The sequence below is a fragment of the Lynx rufus genome, unplaced genomic scaffold (genome assembly GCF_022079265.1).
Source record: "Lynx rufus isolate CCGP_SWC_20201006 ecotype Redwood Valley unplaced genomic scaffold, mLynRuf1.p SCAF_3, whole genome shotgun sequence".
In the NCBI taxonomy this organism is placed as follows: Eukaryota; Metazoa; Chordata; class Mammalia; order Carnivora; family Felidae; genus Lynx; species Lynx rufus.
The window spans coordinates 32,503,226-32,525,919 of NW_025814845.1; the positions used below are offsets into that span (position 1 = coordinate 32,503,226).

At 39.1% G+C, this 22,694-nt stretch overlaps 1 protein-coding gene across 4 annotated transcripts in view; it reads right to left on the reverse strand.

Annotated features, from left to right (window-relative positions):
• Positions 1 to 4,284: 4,284 nt before the first annotated feature.
• Positions 4,285 to 22,694, reverse strand: part of ATP8A1 (ATPase phospholipid transporting 8A1) — a 233,808-nt gene continuing 215,398 nt past the window's right edge. For all 4 annotated transcript variants that reach the window (XM_047092415.1, XM_047092413.1, XM_047092412.1 and 1 more), the window contains 4 exons: positions 18,987 to 19,075; positions 18,188 to 18,280; positions 10,158 to 10,249; positions 4,285 to 8,974 (listed from right to left, as the gene is read on the reverse strand). In XM_047092415.1, the coding sequence (XP_046948371.1) occupies positions 8,877 to 8,974; positions 10,158 to 10,249; positions 18,188 to 18,280; positions 18,987 to 19,075 (372 nt within the window). In that variant the 3' untranslated portion in view covers positions 4,285 to 8,876. The remainder of the gene's footprint in view (positions 8,975 to 10,157; positions 10,250 to 18,187; positions 18,281 to 18,986; positions 19,076 to 22,694) is intronic.

Consider the following 22,694-nt stretch of genomic DNA (forward strand, 5'->3'; position numbering starts at 1 on the left):
CAAAGACCCACCAATGAATACCCACGACACCTGCCCCTCCCCCTCCATCCCAGCTGTCTCCACACAATTCCACAATGTCCTCTAGAGGGCAGAACCGCCTCCGCTGAAAATCATCTAACTTAGCCTTCTTTAGTGGCTGTACTTCTATTTGCCATCCCTCTGGAGAGCAGTTCCATTAGGCAAAGTAATGCTAAGGAATTCAAAACGTTCACACCTGCAAACTTCTCTTCCTTAGCCGTGTGCGCCAATCAAGTTCATGGGCTCTAAGCTGTTTAAAATATACGGAGACATTGTGTCCTCATCGTAACCTGGCACTCAGTGACGCTGAATCAAATCATATCCCCACCTACTTGTTGACATAATACATGCCTTTGGACTTCTCTGTGAACGATATGTAGCTGATGTTATTATTTACACACCCAAGGCAGGCAACTTGGCCATCCTGTGGCAGATTTCCAGATACGGTCCGTCCGGCAAGCATTTATTGGGCACCGCCTCTGGGTGAGGCACTGTGCTAGGGGTTGGGAGTGTCAAGATGAATAAAACGAAGGTCTGATTCAAAAAGCCACCATCTCCACAGACCCAGGCATGACGGCAAGTCCTTGTGATAAGCTGTTACAGAGGCTCTATAAAAGCAGCACATTGTCTTTCCTGCTTTCCAGGAGCTCGCACTTAGGGGAAGATGAACCCACAAACCGACGCTTAGAATTCATTCTGGTAACTGCAATGATAGGGGACGTGTAGAGTGTCCAGGCGGCACATACAAAGGGCACCTCGCTTTTCTGGAGGGGTTGAGATCGAACCTGGGCCTCTGGATGCATGGGATCTGAGTGAGGAAGGCTGGGTGGGGGAGGCAGAGAGCAGTGCTAGGAATGAGAGGAAGAGCATATTAAGCAAAGAACTGGTAGAATGGCAGAGAAGCACCCACCGGCATAAAAGAACAAGGAGCAGTCTGGAAACTAGACAATTCAAAGAGTGAGGGTGAAGAGATGAGCAGGCTCAGTATCAGAGGTCTTGAAAACTAGGGTGGTTGGGTATACATCACATGTAAGGGGAACCTCGACGAGGTCCATGAAGGAGAGCAGCTTGATCACGTCTTCATTTTAGCCTAGAGAGCAAGGGTCACGTCAAATCACCTGAAATTTCCAAAGAGAGGCTCGCCACAACCTGCCACAGCACCAAAGCACGGCGGAAATCGGGCTGATTGATGCTTTATTACTTTCCCCAAGAATTAGAGTCCAAACATCCTAAAACCATGATTATTTTGAAGAAACGGAAGTTCTACACTTTGAAAGGTACTTATGCAAATAATGGGTAACATTTACTAAGCACCACGTGTGTCTCAAGTCTTTATGAACTGTAATATTTAATCCTCACACCCCTGAAGTGAGGGTTGTTATCACGCCTGTTTTGCAGATGAAGAAATCAAAGCAGCAAGGTTAAACACTATGCCCAAGGCCAGACAATAATAGCAGAGCCAAGATTTGAACCCAGGCAGTCTGCTTTGAAATTCTACATTCTTTATGCTACATAACCACACAGCTCCCTCCCCCACTGGAATGCAAGCTCTAGAATTTCTAGAAAGTCTAATTTTCTTGGGAAAAAATCAGCCAACCTACTTTTCAGAAAATCTTTTGGGGACAAAGTGATTGTGTAATATTGTACAAATCCTATAGAGAGAGGGGATTGTAACAGTCAGTAGAGCTGTGCTACAGCATGAAACACAGAATTAAATGTAAAGCGTGAATAGAAATACTAGACGACAAACACATCTCCCTTTACACACGAGAAACTTGGGAGACCAGATGATCTAGCATGGATTTTGGAGTTATAGTGCCTGGCTTAGTTTTCTGGGTCTGTCACTTATTATAAGCTGAGTGACGTTGGGCCACTTACTTCACTGTGTCTCAGATTTCTCATTAAAAAAAAAAATTTTTTTTTTAATGTTTGTTTTTGAGAGAGAGAGCGTGAGTGGGGAAGGGCAGAGAGAGGGAGACGCAGAATCCGAAGCAGGCTCCAGGCTCTGAGCTGTCAGCACAGAGCCTGACACGGAGCTTGAACCCACAAACCGTGAGATCATGACCTGAGCCAAAGTCAGATGCTTAACGGACTGAGCCACCCAGGCGCCCCCTCAGTTTTCTCATTTGTAAAATGGACATATTAGTGGTACCTTATCGCTTTGGGTTATCTTGAGAAATAAGTTAGAGTCACTGTTTCCAATCCCTTGCATTCTAGTGGGGAGGGAGCTGTGTTGTAATTAATGACAAATAATAGAAAGCAGATGAAACACCCTAGAATAGAAACAAAAAGGCTAAGAATTGTGGGGGGTGGGGTGGGCAGATCTAACTGCTGATTGGGGTGCAGGGAACAGAGAAAATGGCCCTGTGGTTGATGGAGTGAGTCATGAAAATCCATGGCCCCTTTTGCTACCTGGCCAACTTCCCCACGTTGCCAGGGATAGAACACTCTCCCACCCCGCTGCGTATTCATGACCTGTATGTTTTATCATCTGCTTTAGAAAAATGTATTTAATAAATTTGCCTTAAAATGAATCTTCATTTTATTTTTTTAAAAAAAATTTTTTTTCAACGTTTATTTATTTTTTTTGGGACAGAGAGAGACAGAGCATGAACGGGGGAGGGGCAGAGAGAGAGGGAGACACAGAATTTGAAGCAGGCTCCAGGCTCTGAGCCATCAGCCCAGAGCCTGACGCGGGGCTCGAACTCACGGACCGCGAGATCGTGACCTGGCTGAAGTTGGACGCTCAACTGACTGCGCCACCCAGGCGCCCCGAATCTTCATTTTAAAGCCAACAGATTGTACTTTTAATTGTCCAATTGGATCGATTGTTCCGTCTTATTTTCCCTGCCTATTTGCCTTTTTTTTGGTGTTATTGTTAGTTATTCCATTTGGTGGAGAACTTGCCAGACTGACTTAAACCCTTAAGATTTCTAAAGTGAGATAATGAAAAAGGTTCCTGAAAGTATATACAATCACAGTTAGGAATTTGATTCAGTTCATTGGGCTGGGATCTGTTTACCTTTGCACAACCTAAAAAACTTATTTAGTATACACTCAGGAAAAACAAGAAATTAAACATATATTAAACTATTACGGAGACAAACTGTTGACATATTTTGACATGGATATGGCCGTTTTAAAACTGCAATTAGTTATTAATGCAATTATTCTGACAGAGAGTTATTTGAAATCCTAGTTTGTACATGAAATAAAAACAATGGTAAAACAGATTTCCTATTTTCCAGAAATTTTGACTAGCCTCCTAATGAAATTGTCCAGGTTAGGAAGACCTTTTTTCATTAGAATGAGTGGCTCTGTGTTACCAAAATGGAAGCTGAGCTTAGAGATGCCATACGCACACAGACAAACTTTAAATGGGGAAGACATGTTGAATTTATGAGAATGTTATTTCAAGTTTGCTGCTTCCTTTAGTATTTAGGGCGTATTAGCATCCGAAACCACGGGGTCAGTATAAACAGCGTGCACATTTCGAGGGGGCGTGGAGATGCAGGTGAAAATCGTTTGACATAATTTACAGGTGACTTTTCTGTACACGTTGTTTTGCTGTGGTTTTGCTTGGGAGGCCCACGTGCAGCCCATGTCCCTGGAAAGACTGAGGGAGAGGAAGTGGGGCCCTCAGCCCTTGCTAGTAAAACCAGAGGCTTCTCAAACTGCTCCCTCAAGTGTTTCTCTGGGAACGAATCCCATTCCTGCAGTTTCCAAAATCGCTGCTTCATTTGTTTCTCTTTTACCAAATGATGCTTGTTTCTGATAAGACTATTGTCCTCATACCCAGTGTTTCTGGTGCTTTTGTGTCACATGTGTAACATTTTTTGGTTACTTCCTTCACATGTTACTGGCTAAATGTGGCCATGTAGCTTGGGTAGGTTTGCTGAAGTAAAAGGATGGAACCGTGAATTAGCTGTTGACTTCTAGGCTGATTTAAATATGGAATGGGGATAATCCTGGGAGGCTTTTCTGACTGAAGAATCAAAATACAGGAATTTTATTCAAAGAAATTGGGAATTTGAGGGTACTCAAATTAACCATGTCTCTTACCAAACTAGACTTCACATGTTCCCCCTCATGTCTCCTTTAGTTGGATTAAAAGGAAGGGCTATTTTCTAGATCACTGGGGTTATAAACAAAATGTTAAAGTGCCATTAAGTGGAGACACCTTCTCAGACTATAATTACACTGGCTTTGAAAGTTTTATAAAGCAACAAAGTTTTTAAAACTAGCAATCACAACTGCAACAATTCCTTTATGTAATGGTACAGTTTATTTCATTTTTAATAACAATTAGAGGACAAAATGTTTAAAATTTGCAATTTAAAACATGCACATTCACAAAAGGCCAATGACACATAACACTGCATAGAACTGAATATTACTCAACTTTAATAACTATTTATGAAACACAGTGCATTGAACATCGAGATAAACAAACCTGAGAAAACTATGATCACAGATTCAATACTCTCCACTCATGCAGCTTCACAATTTCTACAGCAGTTTCAGCAGGAATGGTTTTTCATGGAGCTGAAAATACTATTTTATCTTAAATGCAAACTGCAATTTTCCATAGTAGCTGCCTCCCAAGGCTGCCTTTTTTTTTTTAACTTAATAAACTTGAAAATGTGAAAAATGAAGCTTGAAATAGCTAAACAAACAGCAAACAGTATTTACTGCATTTATGGCTTCTATTCTAGAACCATGAAACATAAAAATATTTATTATTTTTTAATATTCTGCTCTCAGTTTTTGCAAGAGCAGATTTACCTATGGAAAGTTGCTGTTAATTCAAAGTAAGCATGTATAAAATCTAGCTTTTTTCCCCTCCTTACGGGAGATTTATTTGCTGAGAAGTTTTGTGAGCTTTATTAAGAAAAGTTCTTAGAAGCAAGCTAAACAAAAGTTGCAATTAATTTTTTGCAAATTTGTTTGTAAAATAATTTACTTATTTAAAAAAAGTTGCGCAGAGAACCAATTAATTTGTCCACTGAATATTGAATTCCAGGTAGGCCATGACAGAATTTTATAAGGCAGAAATAAACATCAAGATTTACAGCAGTAGCCATGCATTGGCCTGGACCACTTTAAATATTAATTCATGCAAACCATAAACCTATCAAAAACACAGCTGCTTTCATACAGAAAATAAATCAAGACGAGAAATGGAAAACATTTATTTCCTTTCCTTCAAAGTTTAACTTACATTCCATTTTAATAGCCACTGAAGGTTAATTAAAATGCAGCAAAGTATAACTAAGTCTCACAAGTGACTTCAGTTATTTTAACGTGAGAAAAATCAGATTATGATCTCTTAAAGAAGCATTATAGAAATGTTCATCATTAAAAAGCATTTATTAGGCACCGAACTGCATGGTATTACATTAATTTACAAAAAGAATTCCACAGATCTGGTCCACATGATGTGAATGGAGTGGGTGTTTTCCTGATAAATTTTATAAATGGTTATTTATAAGGTTATAGACTTATTTGATGAAATAAGTTTTAGAACCGGGAACTCTCCTAGGGCAACTGCGCAAAAATAAACACTGATGATCACGTAGCATGGTAACAGTTAGGACATTGTTATAAATAATTTAAAAACTACAAATATACAATCTTTTACTTTCAGACTTGCACTCAGTTCCTGAAAGACTATTTTCAATGACAAGTTACAAGTGATGCACAGTGCACACAATGCAGAATAAATTATCATGTGATGTTCATATCTGATACGAGAATGCTGAACTGCAGAATTATAAAACAAACTTCATGATCAGAATAGGTGTTGATTTCTGGAACTCACTTTTCCCCCCTGAAAATTAAGAGGAATGAGTGACTCCATTCAATGACCATATAATTCATGTAAATAAATAATATTATTGAATAGAATACACGTTCACCTGACTTGATGAGAAGAAGGTTTCCCATTAAATCTGCAACATTGCTGAAGCTGGCTCACGTGAGATATCCAGTGGGTTGTGGGAGGGTGGGCAGTAAATATATCATTTTAAATTTGCTACATTCCTGAGAAACATCATTCTCCTGCTAACAATTTCTGCCAGATAGCATCTTTCTGGGTGTGAGACACAGATCTGTTTTTATATGTATATATAAAACATTTAGAAAGTTCATGCTCAATATCACCGCATACTACCCAACACTAAAGAAGCAACTCCCAGCTTTTCAATGTTAAATGAACGAGGATTTTCTGCTGTAAGTAGTATTTTCTGAATTGTAAACATTGTAAAGCAACGGTGTTAGCATTTGCCAAAGTCCCTACAAGGGACTTTTTAATTGAAGAGTATGTGTCCTTTATTTCAGAAAATACAAGTTGAAAGTCATTTCAGCTGTTTGTTTTAATCCTGGTAAAACTGTGTTACTTTTCCCCTCTTTGGAAGGTTAAAAAATCAGAGGGTTTTCTCTAACACTATAAAATCACTGCCACCGTAATGCTGTGTTTTAAGTTTTACCAAGGCGACCACTCCCTGCTGCCCAACCCCCTCTCTCACCCAAGAAGCAAAGGAATTGACTTAATAATTCATAAATAGGACTAGAAATTAGCCATATTTCAGACCATGATCTCGTACATTAATTAACCATGGGTATTCTACTCATGTTAAGAGCTCCATAGAAATAATCCATGTTTTAAGATAAAAATAAAAGTTTTCATTTTTTGAAGCCGGAAAATTCAGTTCCATTAGATTCATCACATTTTGCTATTAACATTTTGGAGAAGGACGCCGCTGACGAGGAGGAGGAGTTCTGATCTGTACCTGCGAGGAAGTGCTTCTCTGGAACGGGGTACTTCATTCTTGTTTTTGGGTTTGTGTGGCTTGACCTTGACTATCACCACTGCGAGGCCTGGGAAAGTTGCTCCATTCAGCGGACAAAAGTCCGTGACTGCAGAATTTTGAAGGTGATCTCAGACTCTTCTTACACGTGTGGACTTTCTAGATGTTTCGATTCACAATTTTCTTAATCTGAACCCCAAAGGGGAATGCTCTAGGAAGTGAACTATGTCAACCCCTTGCTCCCCTTAGAATTATGTATGTGTTATAACCTCTCTTATTTACAGAAAATGGGGGGGGGGCATACTTGTAACTAAATAGCTAAAAATACAGAGAAGGAAATGATGTATAACCTAATTTTAAATCTAGATTAAGAAAAAGGGTTAAAAGAATGAGACATTATTAAACTCAAATCACCTCTCTTTGCAATTCTAGTTGGCTTTTTTTTTTTCAACAGGAAGTTCTACCCATTTTGCTGGTAAGTCCACTTAAAGGCAAACAGGATTCTGAATAAAAGGCAGAAAGTTTGCTTCAATCTCTGAAGTGTATCTGAAAACTAGAATTCCTTTTTATTTTTATTTTTAAATGAAAGCATTCTTTTAAAAATAGTATAGAAAACTGGTTGTGGTTTTTAAACAGCCCCTTCACCATTTATCGTTGGTAGCAAAATAGGCATTTTTAGGACATGTCTCAGAAATGCTGAAAATAATTAAATTAAACTGAACATACATTTAAAACCATAGCAACAAAATCTACTCGTGATGAAGACTGTCTCTGACTGTAAAGCAACAGGCTTGAGTAAAACAGGTGTTTTTAAAATGGGGAAAATGTACCACTGATTTGTCCCAATTAGCAGCATGTGACTAATTTGGGGGAGCTATTTGAAAAGTGAACTGTGAAGTAATTCTCAGTGTTATATACAGGGGTGGTCACCATAACACGGGGTGTGCTATATAAGACAGCAGGCATCTCTAGCAGGAACTATAGAAAGAACCAAAACACAGGACAAAAGCCGAGCCTATGTACATTACAAAAGCCCATGCATTTATCCGACATGGTATTTCCAAACACCTCGACAGAAGCACTGGGACTCTCACATAAATATGTAAGCAAATTTTTCTTGAGAGAGAAAACTTTAAGACTAAATGACATTACTCAATCTTCAGCGGAAGCCAGGGTTTTAGAAAAATCTAGAGACACCTCATCAGAAATGACTGAGACATATATACAGATTAAAAATCAGTATCATAATGACAGAGTCACATTACCACGTGTGCCCTCCAACTTCAACAAGTAAACAAGACAAACAAGAAAGAAGCATTTGTAAGGCCAAAGGTGCAACATCACAGATTTGAGTAGCAAATGCCTTGAAATACTCATTTTTGCAAATCACTCTTACATTTGAAAAGTCAAGCATGCAGATCCTACAGCAGAACTGGAGGTAAACTTTCTTTTAAATTTCTGGGCAAATGACTACTGAATGAGAAATACACTTATTGAACTTCTTTGGCAAACATTTATCAAGACAATTTTTGACACAAACACTTATTAATGTCTTGTTTAGAAATTTTGCTCAGTAAGGTGAGTCAGTTCCTTAGAGAAGAGTGCTGGTTTTTTTTCAGCATATTCTGAAATCTAAGTCTGGATATCAAGAGTCCCTTTAAATTATTACCATTTTAGAGTTTTTAAATGGTTGGTTGCCTTGTGGTATATCCAATCAACTGATAGTCAGTTACAGCCCCAGAGTAACGGCATAAGACTCCTGACCTATTCTCAGTTTTAAGAAAGCATTCTGGCAAGATACAAGGTCATTTTCAATTTCTGCTTACAAAGACTCAGCAAATACTTTAAAAAATCTGAAAGAGATGGTGTTACAGTATAGTGGCACAGTGCTTATGTCTATAATATACATGAATCTGAAGGTCAATCAACGAGATGAGCTCAGATCCACTTTCCCCTCCTTGAACCAGACTGGAATTGGTCAGCAGATTCCGGGAAGACCTGGGAGCTCTCCTTAGAGACCTGGTGGAGCCAGCCTCGAAGCCCCGCCCATCACCATTCATCGGGTCTCTGCTTTGTGGTGTCATATGCTCTAATCACTTCAGATTGTGAGACGATCCCGTTCTCATCTTGTGAGAAAGCATACCCATCTATAAGTTAGAGAGGAAACAGAAATGATCACCGTGAAGTCACTGGGAATCTCTATTCTGAGTTTTAAGTACTTATTTTCCGATCGGGGGGATCTCATATAGCCCTCCTGCCCTCAAAAGTGTGCACGAAGACATGAATTTTTAACATCCGGAGAAAGATGCAGACTCAGCTATAACAGGAAGAGTGGGCTGACTGCAGGTTGTCAGCTGAGATTCTATGAACTCTGCCCCACGGATGCTTTCAACCCCCCTCGGTCTTCCTCATGGCATCTCAAATCCAAGCCAAGCCTTCCAACTTTTGCTTCCTGGCTACTGGAGGGTGTGGGAGTCTAGTCAAGTGGGCACATGCATTTCCATACACATCAGGTGGATGAGCCAGAAGGAAGAACAAAAGTGAGGAGGATTCACAATTAAACACATGTAACTGCCAAAGGTGGAAAAGGGGACTCCTTCCTTGGGACAACATCATCCTTGGCTCTTGGCATCTACAAATAAACTCATTTGTGCCCCAACATGGCTGGGGATAAGCAACGGCCCCCAAGGGGGTCACATCTTTAGAAAAGGCCTCTTGAAGTATAGAAAGCAAAAGCATTAAACATGAGTATACGTAAATGAAAATAAATTACATGTGGAAACAACATGAAACAAAAGATATATGACTAACACAAATACATTTACTACAGGGCTTTATATATTATATTCTCTTTTAGATCCTTGAAATGTTAAGAGGGCATGATACCTAATAATTTCTTACAACTCTAAATATTCATAAACATTTTTGAAGGGGGAAATATATGTTTCTGTGCCGTATGAAAGCTGAAAAAGCCCTTGCAAAGTTGTTCAAGTAGAAAAGATAACAGTACGGAGGGAGCTTTTAAGACTTAAGATTTATTTTACTGGTTCGTCTTAAGATTTAAGGAAGCAAGGGGCATGTGGAGATATTATTTCTTCAAGTGAAAGCAGCAGGATTTTAACATGCTTTGTCTTGTCTGCTGGAAATGAGATGGTTGTGGTCAGAGGTTTCTCTCACTGGTCATTTATGTAACGTGTTGCAAGTACGTAAAACTTTTTTTCTGTGTTAATGTTAAAAAGTTGAATATTCCTAAAGCCCAAACCCTGCTGTCCTAAACGCTCTGACGTGACGGCAGAGAATTTATTTGCAAGTCAGAACTCAGATACTCACGGAGCAGGTTTTGTTGCAGCGATTCAGATCGGTACAAGTTCACGTGGTTCTTCTTAAAGACGTTCTTGAGCAGTTGCGCCCTCTCCGTGAGGCTGTAGGGCAGGTGCAAATGTGTGAAATGAATTATCAACTCGGCAGAGACCCCAGTGTGCCCACAGGACCACCAGAGAATCAGACTTAAACAAAAGATTGCTTGAGAGGTCTGTAGTCTAGGGATTCTTTTTGCCCCGTTTTCTCAGATAGCAAATGAGATTTCAAGTATTTAGATACTTCCAAGGCCAGCTTTCCCCAGAGCTAAGGAGAGTTTTGTTCCCAATAATCCAGCCAAAAGAGTTCTCCACCCACTAGTTATATTTAAGTCAAATGGGAATACAGAACCTGTACAACACAGTTAATAAAAAAATACAAAATCTGCCAGCAGCGTCATTAACTTCTAAAATCCTGGTTGACTTACTACGTACATACTGAGCGTGGCATTTTTAGAGTCACAAAAATTATTACTCTTTTTCCTACTTTGCACATATTTTGGTACAAAATAATATTTTTTTAGTGATGCAAAGAAATCCTAAAAATTACACGAAGAAGAGATTTCATAGACATTTTAATTAGAAAAGTTCCATTACCTGCTCCAATGTGGTATGAAATGTGTTCCTTAATTTCATTTTAAAATAAAACTATTTTCAGAAAATAATATTAGGTAAAACGACAAGGAAAATATTTATTTCTCAATAAACGTTTAGAATAATCTCCACAGAACCAAATCCACGTAATTAATTATGTAACGCCTAGAAGCAACACTGCAAGAAATAATGCATCTGTTTTTTTCCACTGCATGTAGAATGGTGTCTCCCACAGCAGGAAGCCAATTATTTGTCAAATCAATGAGTTCGAGTAATCATTGTGAAATACACTTTAAACATCACACCAGGCCTCCCAATCATGCCATTTCTCCAGTGGTTGATGTATAAAACTTTGCTTTGATATCAAAGAACATAAGAATCCTAATAAGTAATCCACATGTGCTACAGCAAATGTTTACGCAATTTTGTTTTAATCACTGGAATGCGCTCAGTTGAAAAATTTCCATCTTGGGTTTTTCCCCCAGTATAAAAGTTTTAGTTAAATTGTTCTGTTAGCTTTGTGTTTTGCCAAATTTTCTGAAATCCTGAAGTGGAACAATTGTTATCATATACAAAAAATAAAAATAAAAGAATCCTCTGCAGAATGAACTTGTAATTATGCAAACGTTTAGGCTTTCACTGAAGTAAAATATTTAGCAATGTTGACATTTGTAGTTATCTTCACATATTTTTCAAGTCGAGGGATGCTGTAAGTGGTACTTATTAGACATACTTCATTGTCACTGAGAATTAGCTACATTAAGGCAAGAAAGCTAATTAATCTAAAACTCTGGTGGATTTGCAAATAGTTGTAAAACTTGTTTTTGCCAGTGAAATAAACAGATATGGGGAATGAGAAGGGGCCATTTTTAGAGTCGCTTTTCTACTCTGTTCTTAAAATGATCTAACATTACAGACCCAGAGACCCCAAGGAACACTAAAACATGTAACTGCTTTGAGGAAGTCGGCAGCCTTAGCGGCAGGTGGTCTGATTTTGTTAGCAGAGCACTGCGGACGGGGTGCTGGGAAGTCTCTGGTGTTTAAGATGGAAATGACTACAGACAACTAGAGGTTGGCAATGTATCAGGATGTAGCTTCTTCTCCCCCAAATACATTTTCCTGGTTTCAGGCTGGCCTTCCTAAATGCATAATACTTTAATATTATAACATTAAATGTTAAGAAGGCAGATGTGGGAACTTTATCTGTCCTATTACGAAACTTAGATGTAGAAGATAATGTAGTTTGTAATAATCATTCATATGAGGCTATCCTTTTACTCAGCTGTTGCATCAAGTTAATGCCTAGTGTTCAAAAACAAAGCGCAGTAAGAAAGCTTTCTCAGGAAAGGAGTGCATTACTGGGGGCAGAGCATGGGCTTTGGAATCTTAACTTTAATTCTGAGTCTGTTACTTATTAGCTGAGGAGCCTCAGGCAAACCTTTCTTGGTCATCTCATACACACCAGGAGGATAATCCCTAACCAATGGTGGGGATTCAGGGAATTGTATGGTTTCTAGCACAGTGACTGGCACTTAGGAAGCACTCCACAAATGCTAGCCCTTCCCAACCTTGCCATTCTCCCAGCTCCCAAGGAATTTATTAAAAAAATTTGTTTAATGTTTATTTATTCTTGAGAGAGAGAGAGACAGAGCGTGAGCAGGGGAGGGGCAGAGAGAGAGGGAGACACAGAATCTGAAGCAGGCTCCAGGCTCTGAGCTGCCGGCACAGAGTCTGATGCGGGGCTGGAACCCGTGAACTGCAAGATCATGACCTGAGCCGAAATCGGACGCTTAACTGACTGAGCCACCCAGGCGCCCCATGACATCTATATAAACTTTTAAAATTCTGGCAGGTGGGGCAGAGATCTACTCATCTTATGACCACCCAAGACAATCTCCTTATGTAAATTCCCTTGCCAATTAAACCTGACACCTACCAATCTGGAGTGGACTGCCTCTTTCTTTGGTCTCTCTCTCTCTTTTTTTAATGTTTATTATTTACTTTTGAGGGAGAGAGAGAGAGAGAGAGAGAGAGCGAGAGCATGAGCAGGGAAGGGGCAGAGAGAGAGGGAGACACAGAATCTGAAGCAGGCTCCAGGCTCTGAGGCATCAGCACAGAGCCTGACGTGGGGCTCGAACTCACAAACCGTGAGATCTTGACCCGAGTTGAAGTCAGACGCTTAACTAACTGAGCCACCCAGGTGCTTCTCCAAGGAATTTATTATAAAAAAAGAATCCATCAAAACAGAGATCATCACAAAACAGAAGACAACTTTGTGAGGATCCTTTTTGATGCCTTGGCTTATATTCAACATTAGCTCAACACGACATGTCTATTGCTGCATGTGAGTTTTGATTTACAATGCTTCCACTCCAGTTCCACAGTAGGGAAACTACTAGGTTTTTGTTGTTGTTGTTTCCTGGACAACACCGAACGCTTGCTTTAGTTCTTGTAGAACAGAGTCCCTCCTATGAAATATAAATGCCATTCACAGGGGGGTGCTTAATAAATAATAAGTGATGATGATTTGTATTTGTCTAGTCTTATCCTACCTTTTGGGAACTACTCATCATTTCAAAATTATGCAGTTCTAGGCCCTTGATGTTTATGGGTACTGATGTTACTATCAAGGCACATTATACATTGCATTGGTGACACGCAAACATTAATGGATATGTTAAAAAGTTCAGCTTTTCTTGAACAGCTTAACACTGTGAGAAGAACAAAAAGACTTTAGATACCTTCTCATTAAAACCCCATCCTTTTTTTTTTTAATGTTTATATTTGAGAGAGAGAGAGAGAGAAAGAGAGAGAGAGAGAGAGGAGACAGTGTGGGAGCAGGGAAGGGGCAGAGAGAGAAACAGAGACAGAATGTGAAGCAGGCTCCAGGCTCTGAGCTGTCAGCACAGAGCCTGACATGGGGCTTGAACTCACAGACCACGAGATCATGACCTGAGCCCAAGTTGGATGCTCAACCGACTGAGCCACCAAGGCGCCCCTAAAACCCCATCTTAATTACAACTGTTAGTCAGTAGTTACTAAATTTTGTATGGTCTTTCATCATTTACATACCAAGCCATGCAAATTCTTAATTTGTTCAATGAAATTATGCAACTACCACTTAAATATTGTTACCTTATTTCCAAGCCCACTAAAATGTTTCAACTTAGATATTTGGTGGAGGTAAGGTGTTTCAACACACTGTGTTTTAAAATAATATTTCATTTAAAAGCACTAAGGAAAGCCTAGGTAAAACCCCATTTACTGTCCTGGAATACATTGCCTTAACGTATTTTCGTTTATTTTTGAAGATTGGTAAGTTTGCATTTGACTTTATATTGGGTTGACAAAGCTACTTTGGTTGACTCATTAAAATGGATCCCCAGAAAGTAAAAAACCATCCAGACGTGGCAGCTGTCCTGTGGTAGGTGGTGGTGGGGAGATAAACAGTGATTATAACTGTCCTGATCTCTGCTCTGGAGGAGATAATACTTGTCATTCTGTCACTTTTCTTTACAAATGCTGAGTAGAACCATTATCACAGTGATAAGAGTAGGGTGGAGGAAAACATCTGATATATGCTCCTGTCCTAAACCTCTACGGAGGTTCGAATGTAACACTGATAGAAATCCAGTGTGAAAACTGAGAAACATAGTTTCTTTTCTATTAGTTTGGGGGCAGTGTTAAAATTGCTTTTTTTTTTTTTAAAGATAAATAATATAGGCAAAGGCCGAGAGAAACCATCATCACCATCCACATGGCCAAATTATCTGACATCCATACTTCCATACTCTCTTCTTTAAAGTCAAGGCTGTAGTCAGTGCTATCGATAATAAACAAAGTATGGAAAGAGAACAAATGTCCAAAGACGGATGAATAGATAAAGATGTGGTATACACATACAATGGAGTATTACTCGGCCATCAAAAAAGAATGAAATCTTCCCATTTGGAACTACCTGGATGAAACTAGAGGATATTATGTTAAGCGAAATTAGAGAAGACACATATCATATGACTTCACTCATATGAGGAATTTAAGATTCAAAACAGATGAACAGAAGGGAAGGGAAGCAAAAATAATATAAAAACAAGGAGAAGGACAAACCATAAGAGACTCTTAAATACAGAGAACAAACTGAGGGTTGCTGGAGGGGCTGTGGGTGGGGGAAGGGCTACATGGATAAGGGGCATTAAAGAAGACACTTGTTGGAAAGAGCACTGGGTGTCATACATAGGGGATGAATCACTGGAACCTACTGAAATCATTATTGCACCATATGCTAACTAACTTCTATGTAAATTAAAAAATAACAATAAAATAAAAATAAAAATAAAATAAAATAAAATAAAATAAAATAACATGAATTTTCATGGCCTCAAAAAAAAATAGTCGAGGCTATAGTGAAGGACAAATTAATGAGGAATGATCTGAAGATCCTGGGGAAAAATTCTATTTAGTAATGGCTGATGATAATATGCTGGCTTATGTCTACGGTTGGATAATAAAACATGATGGATCTCATTATCACATTTGCCTGTACAAGATGTATATGCGTGCTTCTCATGCTTATGAAAGGTATCCCAGACTGATCTGCCTCCAATGAGCCCAGTGTAAACATCCCTTATTTTAAAGCACTGGGTTTTTGAATTCACATTTGTTTGTGTTATTTTGTTTTAGAAAAGATGTTACACACAACTTATTGATGTAGATCTCCAGTGAGATCTGAGAGTCCTCTATTCCAAAAACTAATTATTATTTCTGCTATAAAATGTATGGATATTTATATCATAGAAAAAAAAAACACTGTCAATGCCTTTATATATATAGAACAAATGGTTTAGGTTCTTCCAGCAAATATTTGCTATAAACCTGTGAGGAAAAATTGAATTTCAAACTTTTTTGTATTTTGGAATTATAGATGCTTATGCTCCCGAGCGTTGGGGCCTATCCACAAAAAAGTAACAGCAGAGACAGGGTTTCAGGGCATATAAGTTATTTTCTTAACCAAAAATAATAAGCTATACCTACTTAGTGATCAGGGGCAAGACTTGCATTTATTCTCCCAACATTTTAGACTTAAATTGAATTCCACCATAACCCAAGGTTGAAAGCAACATACTGTACTTAGATGATCAAACACATCTCCCACCCCATCCCCCCAAATTTCATTGTAAGATTGGAGGGAATATTCCTAATTCACTGCATAATATGGTAATTGACCTACTATTTCCACTAAACAAGACTGTCTCAACCAAAATGTTTTAGTTTTTGAACATGAGTAAACATAAGACATACATTATTGTAAGTGCTAATCTGGATACAGTGCTTACAAGTTATAGTTTCTCTGATGCAGTTTCCCTTTATGTACAGCTTGACTTCACAATAGAGCTTAGTGGAGACTGAAACAAATTGGGGATGGCCAGCTTACAAGATGGCATCATTCTAGGACAAAGAAGTAAACCACTGTTACTTCTCTGGACATGACTAATTTGGAGAGTGTAACCTGTGTAACTCTAGGTTCTTATTTATCGAATTTTTATTTAACTACCCATGAGTCAACCATCTATTTGCCACCCACTAATTCATTCGTTCATTCATCCCTCAGGTCATTCTCTTGACCATTCGATCACCCATTCAACAAATGTTTATCAAGTGCCGTTATGTTCCTGGAACCGTGCTAGGTGTTGGGTCTCGGTAAAGACTAAAAAGGGGGCCTCTCTTTCAAGGAGCTCCTTCTAGTAGGGGAAACAAGCACACACATTATGATACAATAAAGTAAATGTGACAACAGAGGCACAAAGTACCCAGACAGCAGAGTAGGAACTAATCTCATGTAAGAAAACCTGAGGTAATTGCGTCGGAGCCGGGTTTTGAAAACTAGGAATCAGGCCGCCCAGTCTGGAGGAGGGTAGCAGCTTCTAAACAAGGGAGCAGCCTGTGCAGACTGGGAGGTATAAACATGGTGTTTTGGAGCTGAAATAAGCCTGACATCACTAGACTACCCAGAAATCACAATTTCGCCCTCTTTGAAAATGTAGATAAGATTAGCTAACTTTCTTGAAATTTTACATGTATCTCATTCTCCAGGATTCCTAAAATAACCCTGGCAGTGGGGTGCCTGATCGGCCCAGTTAGGAGAGCATGCTACTCTTTTCTTTTTTTTCTTTTTTAATGTTTATTTATTTTTTGAGAGAGAGATAGAGTGTGAGTGGGGGAGGAGCTGAGAGCAAGGGAGACACAGAATCCGAAGCAGGCTCCAGGCTCTGAGCTGTCAGCACAGAGCCCGATGTGGGACTTGAACCCACAGACCCGTGAGATCATGATCCTGAGCTGAAGTCGGACGCTCAACCGACAGAGCCACCCCGCCAGGTGCTGCTGGGGTGACGAATTTGTACAGGACTGTCACGGCGATCCAGTGTGACAGTGCATATGAAGCGATCAGTGCAGCACCTAGCATGTAGTGAGCGCTCCACAAATGGCGGTGCAAGGACTTGTGCTAGAGAGGCACAGACTGGTGGGTGTGTGACGAGCCCTCCTGGCCTGAGGAGAGTGGGCCCAGGCTGGAAGCCAAGGTCTCAGCTTGAGTTCCCAGTCTGACACTTACTTAATCCTGTCAAACTGGGTAACAACAGTGGATTGTGATGACAGCGACAGACACCCGAGCAAAGCAGTTCCTATGGTGTAGACACAACTTGAGCTCATGTTAGCGCGAAGAAGGAAGAAAAAAGTAAATTCCTGGTATTACCTTCATAATTGTGTTTTATTATAGACGGCTTTCAAATCAGTTTAATCTCTTTCTTATAATGCTTTGTGAATTTAGTACATTGGATTAGGTGTCTAACCTTGCTCTTTTGAGGGAGTGGTGCTGAGGAAAGGACTTGGAACACATAATTCACTTCATAGATGACCCATGCCAAGGTCAGTTCCTAATAAGCACTTACTGCTACTGTAGGGCACTTTGCCCTATGTCAAGCTCTGATTTTCCTGACACGCTATTTTATTACAGATACAGTGTCAAGCTAAAAGTCTTTTTTTCCTTTCATTTTAATAACACACTAATATTTGTAACCACCATTTATTTAAAGCTCATTAAGCACCACACACCAAGCTACCTGCTTGATCAATTAGATCTTATTTAATTCTAAAAACTATTCATGAGGTAGGTAATATTGCCCCCATTTTCTAGATGAGAAAACTGAGGCTCAAGAGCATTTTGCGACTTGGCTAAGGTCACACATAGCTTAGTGAGTGACAGATTTGATTGAATCTGCATCCCTCTGATTCTGAAATCTATCCACACTGCTAGTTCCATGTAAAGTCATAAATATAAGTTTTACCACTTATTTCCAACCACGAATGAAAGACAAAAGTTCACTTGGAAAAGAACATATTTAGTGTGTCTTTTACCTCTTTCCAAGCACAACTGCCCCTGGGTCTTGAGATTTTGCCTCCAGCTCCTGAACTTCATCTACCAATGTTTTAAAAGCAGTTCTCTTGATACTGGAAAAAAAAAAAAAAGATTTGCATGTAAATCTTCATACGAAGACTTCACACTTTACAAAACTGGTTTATTAATGTGCTGCTAGGTACAACAGTAATCAGAGTACAGGCAACCAGTTTTCAATAAGAATCTAAAAATTACAGTAATTTTGAGCATGATGCAATTACAGAAACAACAGTCTTAAAAGGAATGGTTTAGGTTTATAAAAGTTAAAACTCTCAGAGTTATTAAATAAGCATCATAGAATTAACTTTAGGGATATCTTTTTTTTTTGTGGGAAGAGACAGCATTTTAAAACTGATAATCGTTGAGAAAAATGAGTACAGTTTTAGTTCCTTTCACTCTATATTTTATATAAGCTTTGAAACAGGCAGGCAAAAACCTTTTTTTCCCACAACTATTGTTCATAAATAAAATATATACGTGTTTGGAGATAACAGAATTTTTTCTTCTGCCTGGATTTTTCTGGCTGATTTCTAAAAATGTACTGTCTACTATTAATAGAAAATACTTGCTCTACATCTTATTCAGTCTTTAACTTACTTTTCTAATTTCTGAATCACTCATTTCTTCTTTATTTATCAGGCAGAACTAATTAACACTACGAATTCTCACTAACATCATTGAGCTGATGTTACAACTGGAGAAATCTGAGGGTTAACACACATCTATACTTTTGTGTACACAGCCGAATAGTATACTTACACCTTGTAGGCCACATCAAGAAGCAGAGACGCCACGGGGATAAACAACAGGCCCATCCAGAAGACTCCGGAGCTAAACAACATGGCAGCCTGGGTAAACCATCAGAAACAACATTCCTTTAAAAACTAAGACATACATCATTCGTGTTTAGCTTTTATATGATTTTAAGTAAAATAATTTAAAAATATTTCATTCTGCAAGAGGATATACAGTAACTAAATCCAAACTTGTGCAGAATCTGGAATCAAAAGCCAAATGTGTTAAAACATGTCTTTGCTACATCTATTTTTTTCCCCCTCAAGTAGCTAATATAGCAGGGTTTTACCATGTGCCAAATCTTTTCATACTTTTATGTGAGATTTTTATTACTGTGGTCACTATGCGGAGTAATAAACTTTGACCTTCTTTTATAACTTAGAATATCAAAATCAATCTTTTGGAGCAAACGTCAAATATACTCTGGCTTAAATTCTCTTATACTACAACATGTAAAATAAATCCTAGTTAGAAACTAAATTTACTATTTCTGGCCAATAAAAATTAACTTTGCTTTTGTAAAATATTACATTAAAAAATCATCCAGATAAATCATGATATGGTATAATCAAATTAAGATATCTATGATATTAGGCAGAATAATCTTAATTTTTGTTCAAAGATTTACATAACTTGCATTGATATGTCCTGTTACTGCTAAAGTCAAACCAAATATCTACTGTGTAAAACTCAAAGTGTATTAAAAATATTTATAATCATTCCTTTGTATCAAATACTAAATGGCTATATCAGAACCTTTTGGGTTGCAAAGAAAATGATTCTATGCTTAAAAAATTAATAAACCTATTAGCTATTTGCAATTATAATAAAATCCCTTTGTAATGTAATTAGATTATACAGAGTTTAAAAGGAATATGCCATACAGTAAAACCAAAAGAAATACTTTGTTTCACTTTGAGTCTCTGTTTACTAGAGTAAGTTTTCAGTACCTATTTAAGTGCATAAATGTATGGGCAGAACTCCATTAAAAAGCAGTCAACTAATGCATGTACATTTGCACTCTACTCAAATTCACAAGGATTTTTTTTTTAAACCAGGTGTGGCTCAGGACTTAAAAATGATCTAGAGTTTTATTCTTACAGGCCAATATGCAATTACATATTAACATTCCTAATCGATCAGTCCGTACCTAATACAAAGATTACTACTTTTAGATTATGTTTGAGATTACCTATTCATTCAGACCCTCAACTAAAGACCAGGTACTGATGTTTAATTTTTTTTTTTTTTTGCATTAACATGGGCTCATTGATATAGACTGTCAGTTCAAGGATGCTATGGTTTCTTTTTCCCCATATATACGATTAAATAGCTCTGAGCACGTTCAAAATAAAAACACAGTATTACAAAAGAATTTCAGAAAATAAATGTGGCCACGTGGATTCAATGAAATAGCACCTATATTCTAGACACCGACAAGACGAAAAATATTCACATAAAAGTCACTTTATTTTATAAGCAAAACATGATCTTCAACATGTTTGCTGACATCGTCTATAGTGAAAACCAACAATTACTATGTAATAGGAAATGTCTATCAAATCAGTGGGATTTGTTTAGATTGAAGGCAGCTTTTTAGTGAGGTAAGGACCGAGAAAAAAAAAAACCACAACAACAACAACCCCCAAAACCACCACATTTCTTTTTCCTCCTGGGGGGAAAAGGTAGCTAAGATTCCAAGTCGCGTAACGGAAAATGCCCTCGTTTGCGTGGCTTAATTTTAATCTATTTTAATTTAGGGGCCAAAGAAGAAAGATTTCTGCTTGCCCTTGCCACCTTGTATTAAATGTCGCTGGTGGAAAAGGCAGAAGTGGCGGAGACTCTGGGCTGCTAATTCTGACCATTGTGATGTTAACTATGAATGGGGAACAAGGAGCGCCCACTATTCAGTCCACCAGCCTTTGGCTTTACAAATGAACAACGTGAATTGAGGGGAAAAAAGTTTTTCTGCGTCATATCTGAAAGCCTGTCAGATTTTTTTTTTCTTTTGCAGAGTTAATCCAAACCTAAAAGATTTAAAGCCGACATTCGCATTAAAGACAGAGTCTCTTTGTATTTTTTGGATGAAGGGGAGGGTGGGGGGGGGGGAGAAAAAATAAAATCCCACAGAGGTATTTCCTTCCTTTCTGTACAAGAAAGCTCCCCCTCAGTCTGTAGAGACCATTTTTGTCTCTAACTTTTCACATCTCGCCACTCGCAGGCAGGTCAGCTGGGGAAAGGCGCCCGATCCCCGCAGACAATGGGGGTAACAGGAGCGGCCTGTTCGGGGCTGGGCTCGGGCTCCCTCCGAGAGCAGTTTGCAAATTGCTCTGAACGTGGGAGACTGCTGGGCCATGCCAAGCGGCCCCCATGGCCCCTCCTCGAGGCCCTGTGAAGCCAAATGGAGGCTGCCACAAAAGTGGCTCCCGGGGGACTTGAGAAAGGATCAGCCGAAGTCGCCGCAAAGCCGGTAAACTGGAGGGCACAGGCCTGCGCTGGGAACAAACGAGCGCTTGTCTCTGCACAGCGATGCTGGCTCACCATCGCACCGTGCGCGCTTCCCAAATGAACTAACGCAGCCTGAGAACCTGAAAACGCAGGTTCAGAGGAAGGAGGAATTGCTCTGAAACTTCCACGTGAATGAACTTGCAGGGAAAGAACATTTGGGAAAGCAGGCGCGGACGGGCATTTTGGCCAAGCCAAGGGGCTTGCCCAGATAAGAGGGGCTTACCTTCGGCCCCACCTGAGGTGATCCCCTAGCACCTAGTTCCCACACTAGAGAGAAACACTTCTTCCCCTTCAGGGCCCCCAAGTTCAGTCTTGTAGGAGAGAGAATTTACAGGTGCTACCTGCCTACACAACTTCGGGGATGTGGTTGGGTCTTAACGCTAACCCTCTTTTTACGCTATAAACGTCAGAGTGGTGCACTAGGATTCTTATTCTTGGATAAAGTACAGATGTTGTCTAAAAGAGAGGGCCCTTTGGGGAGTCCTAAGACTATCTCCTTGGACCCTGATTGGAGCAGGACTGATGATAAACAGCCCTGGAAGGAGTGCTGGCTCTGCCCTTCCTTGCTCTCCCATTTGTGGTTAGTAACTCCCAGCCTCTGCTTCCTCAGCTAGAAAGCGGGCTGGAAGAATGAAACCCCATGGTGTTGGTAGAGTGGCTGCTTTTATTACTGACACAGATGAACAGACTTTCCTTTCTTCATTTAATTTTCAAATTTCTTAAAACACCCCAGGTCTTTTTTACTTTCTAGTGATCTCTCCTATGAGCTTTGAGGAAGAAAATTTTTGTCACAGTATCAAATTAAGTCTGAGCCAGTTTGTAAATGTAATGGTTTTTGTCACATTAATGTCACAATACATGCTGGTCTCAAGACTGAAACTGACCAAGGTAACTGACCACTAATAAATAAATTGCCATTCATCTCAATTTGCTAATTTAAGAAATGGAGACAAATTATCTTTTTCATAACGATTATTAAAGACTGGGCATAATATATTAATTTGGGACGGAAAATTAGTCAGAAAAGAGTGCTATAAATCTTGCTTAGTTGTTTTTCAGGGAGGGCAGCAATATAAATTCCAAGGAGGCTAAGAGTTTATGTCAATAACAACCAAAAACCAAGAAGTGATTATTAAGTGTCTAGATAAAGCTTTATAAAAGGCC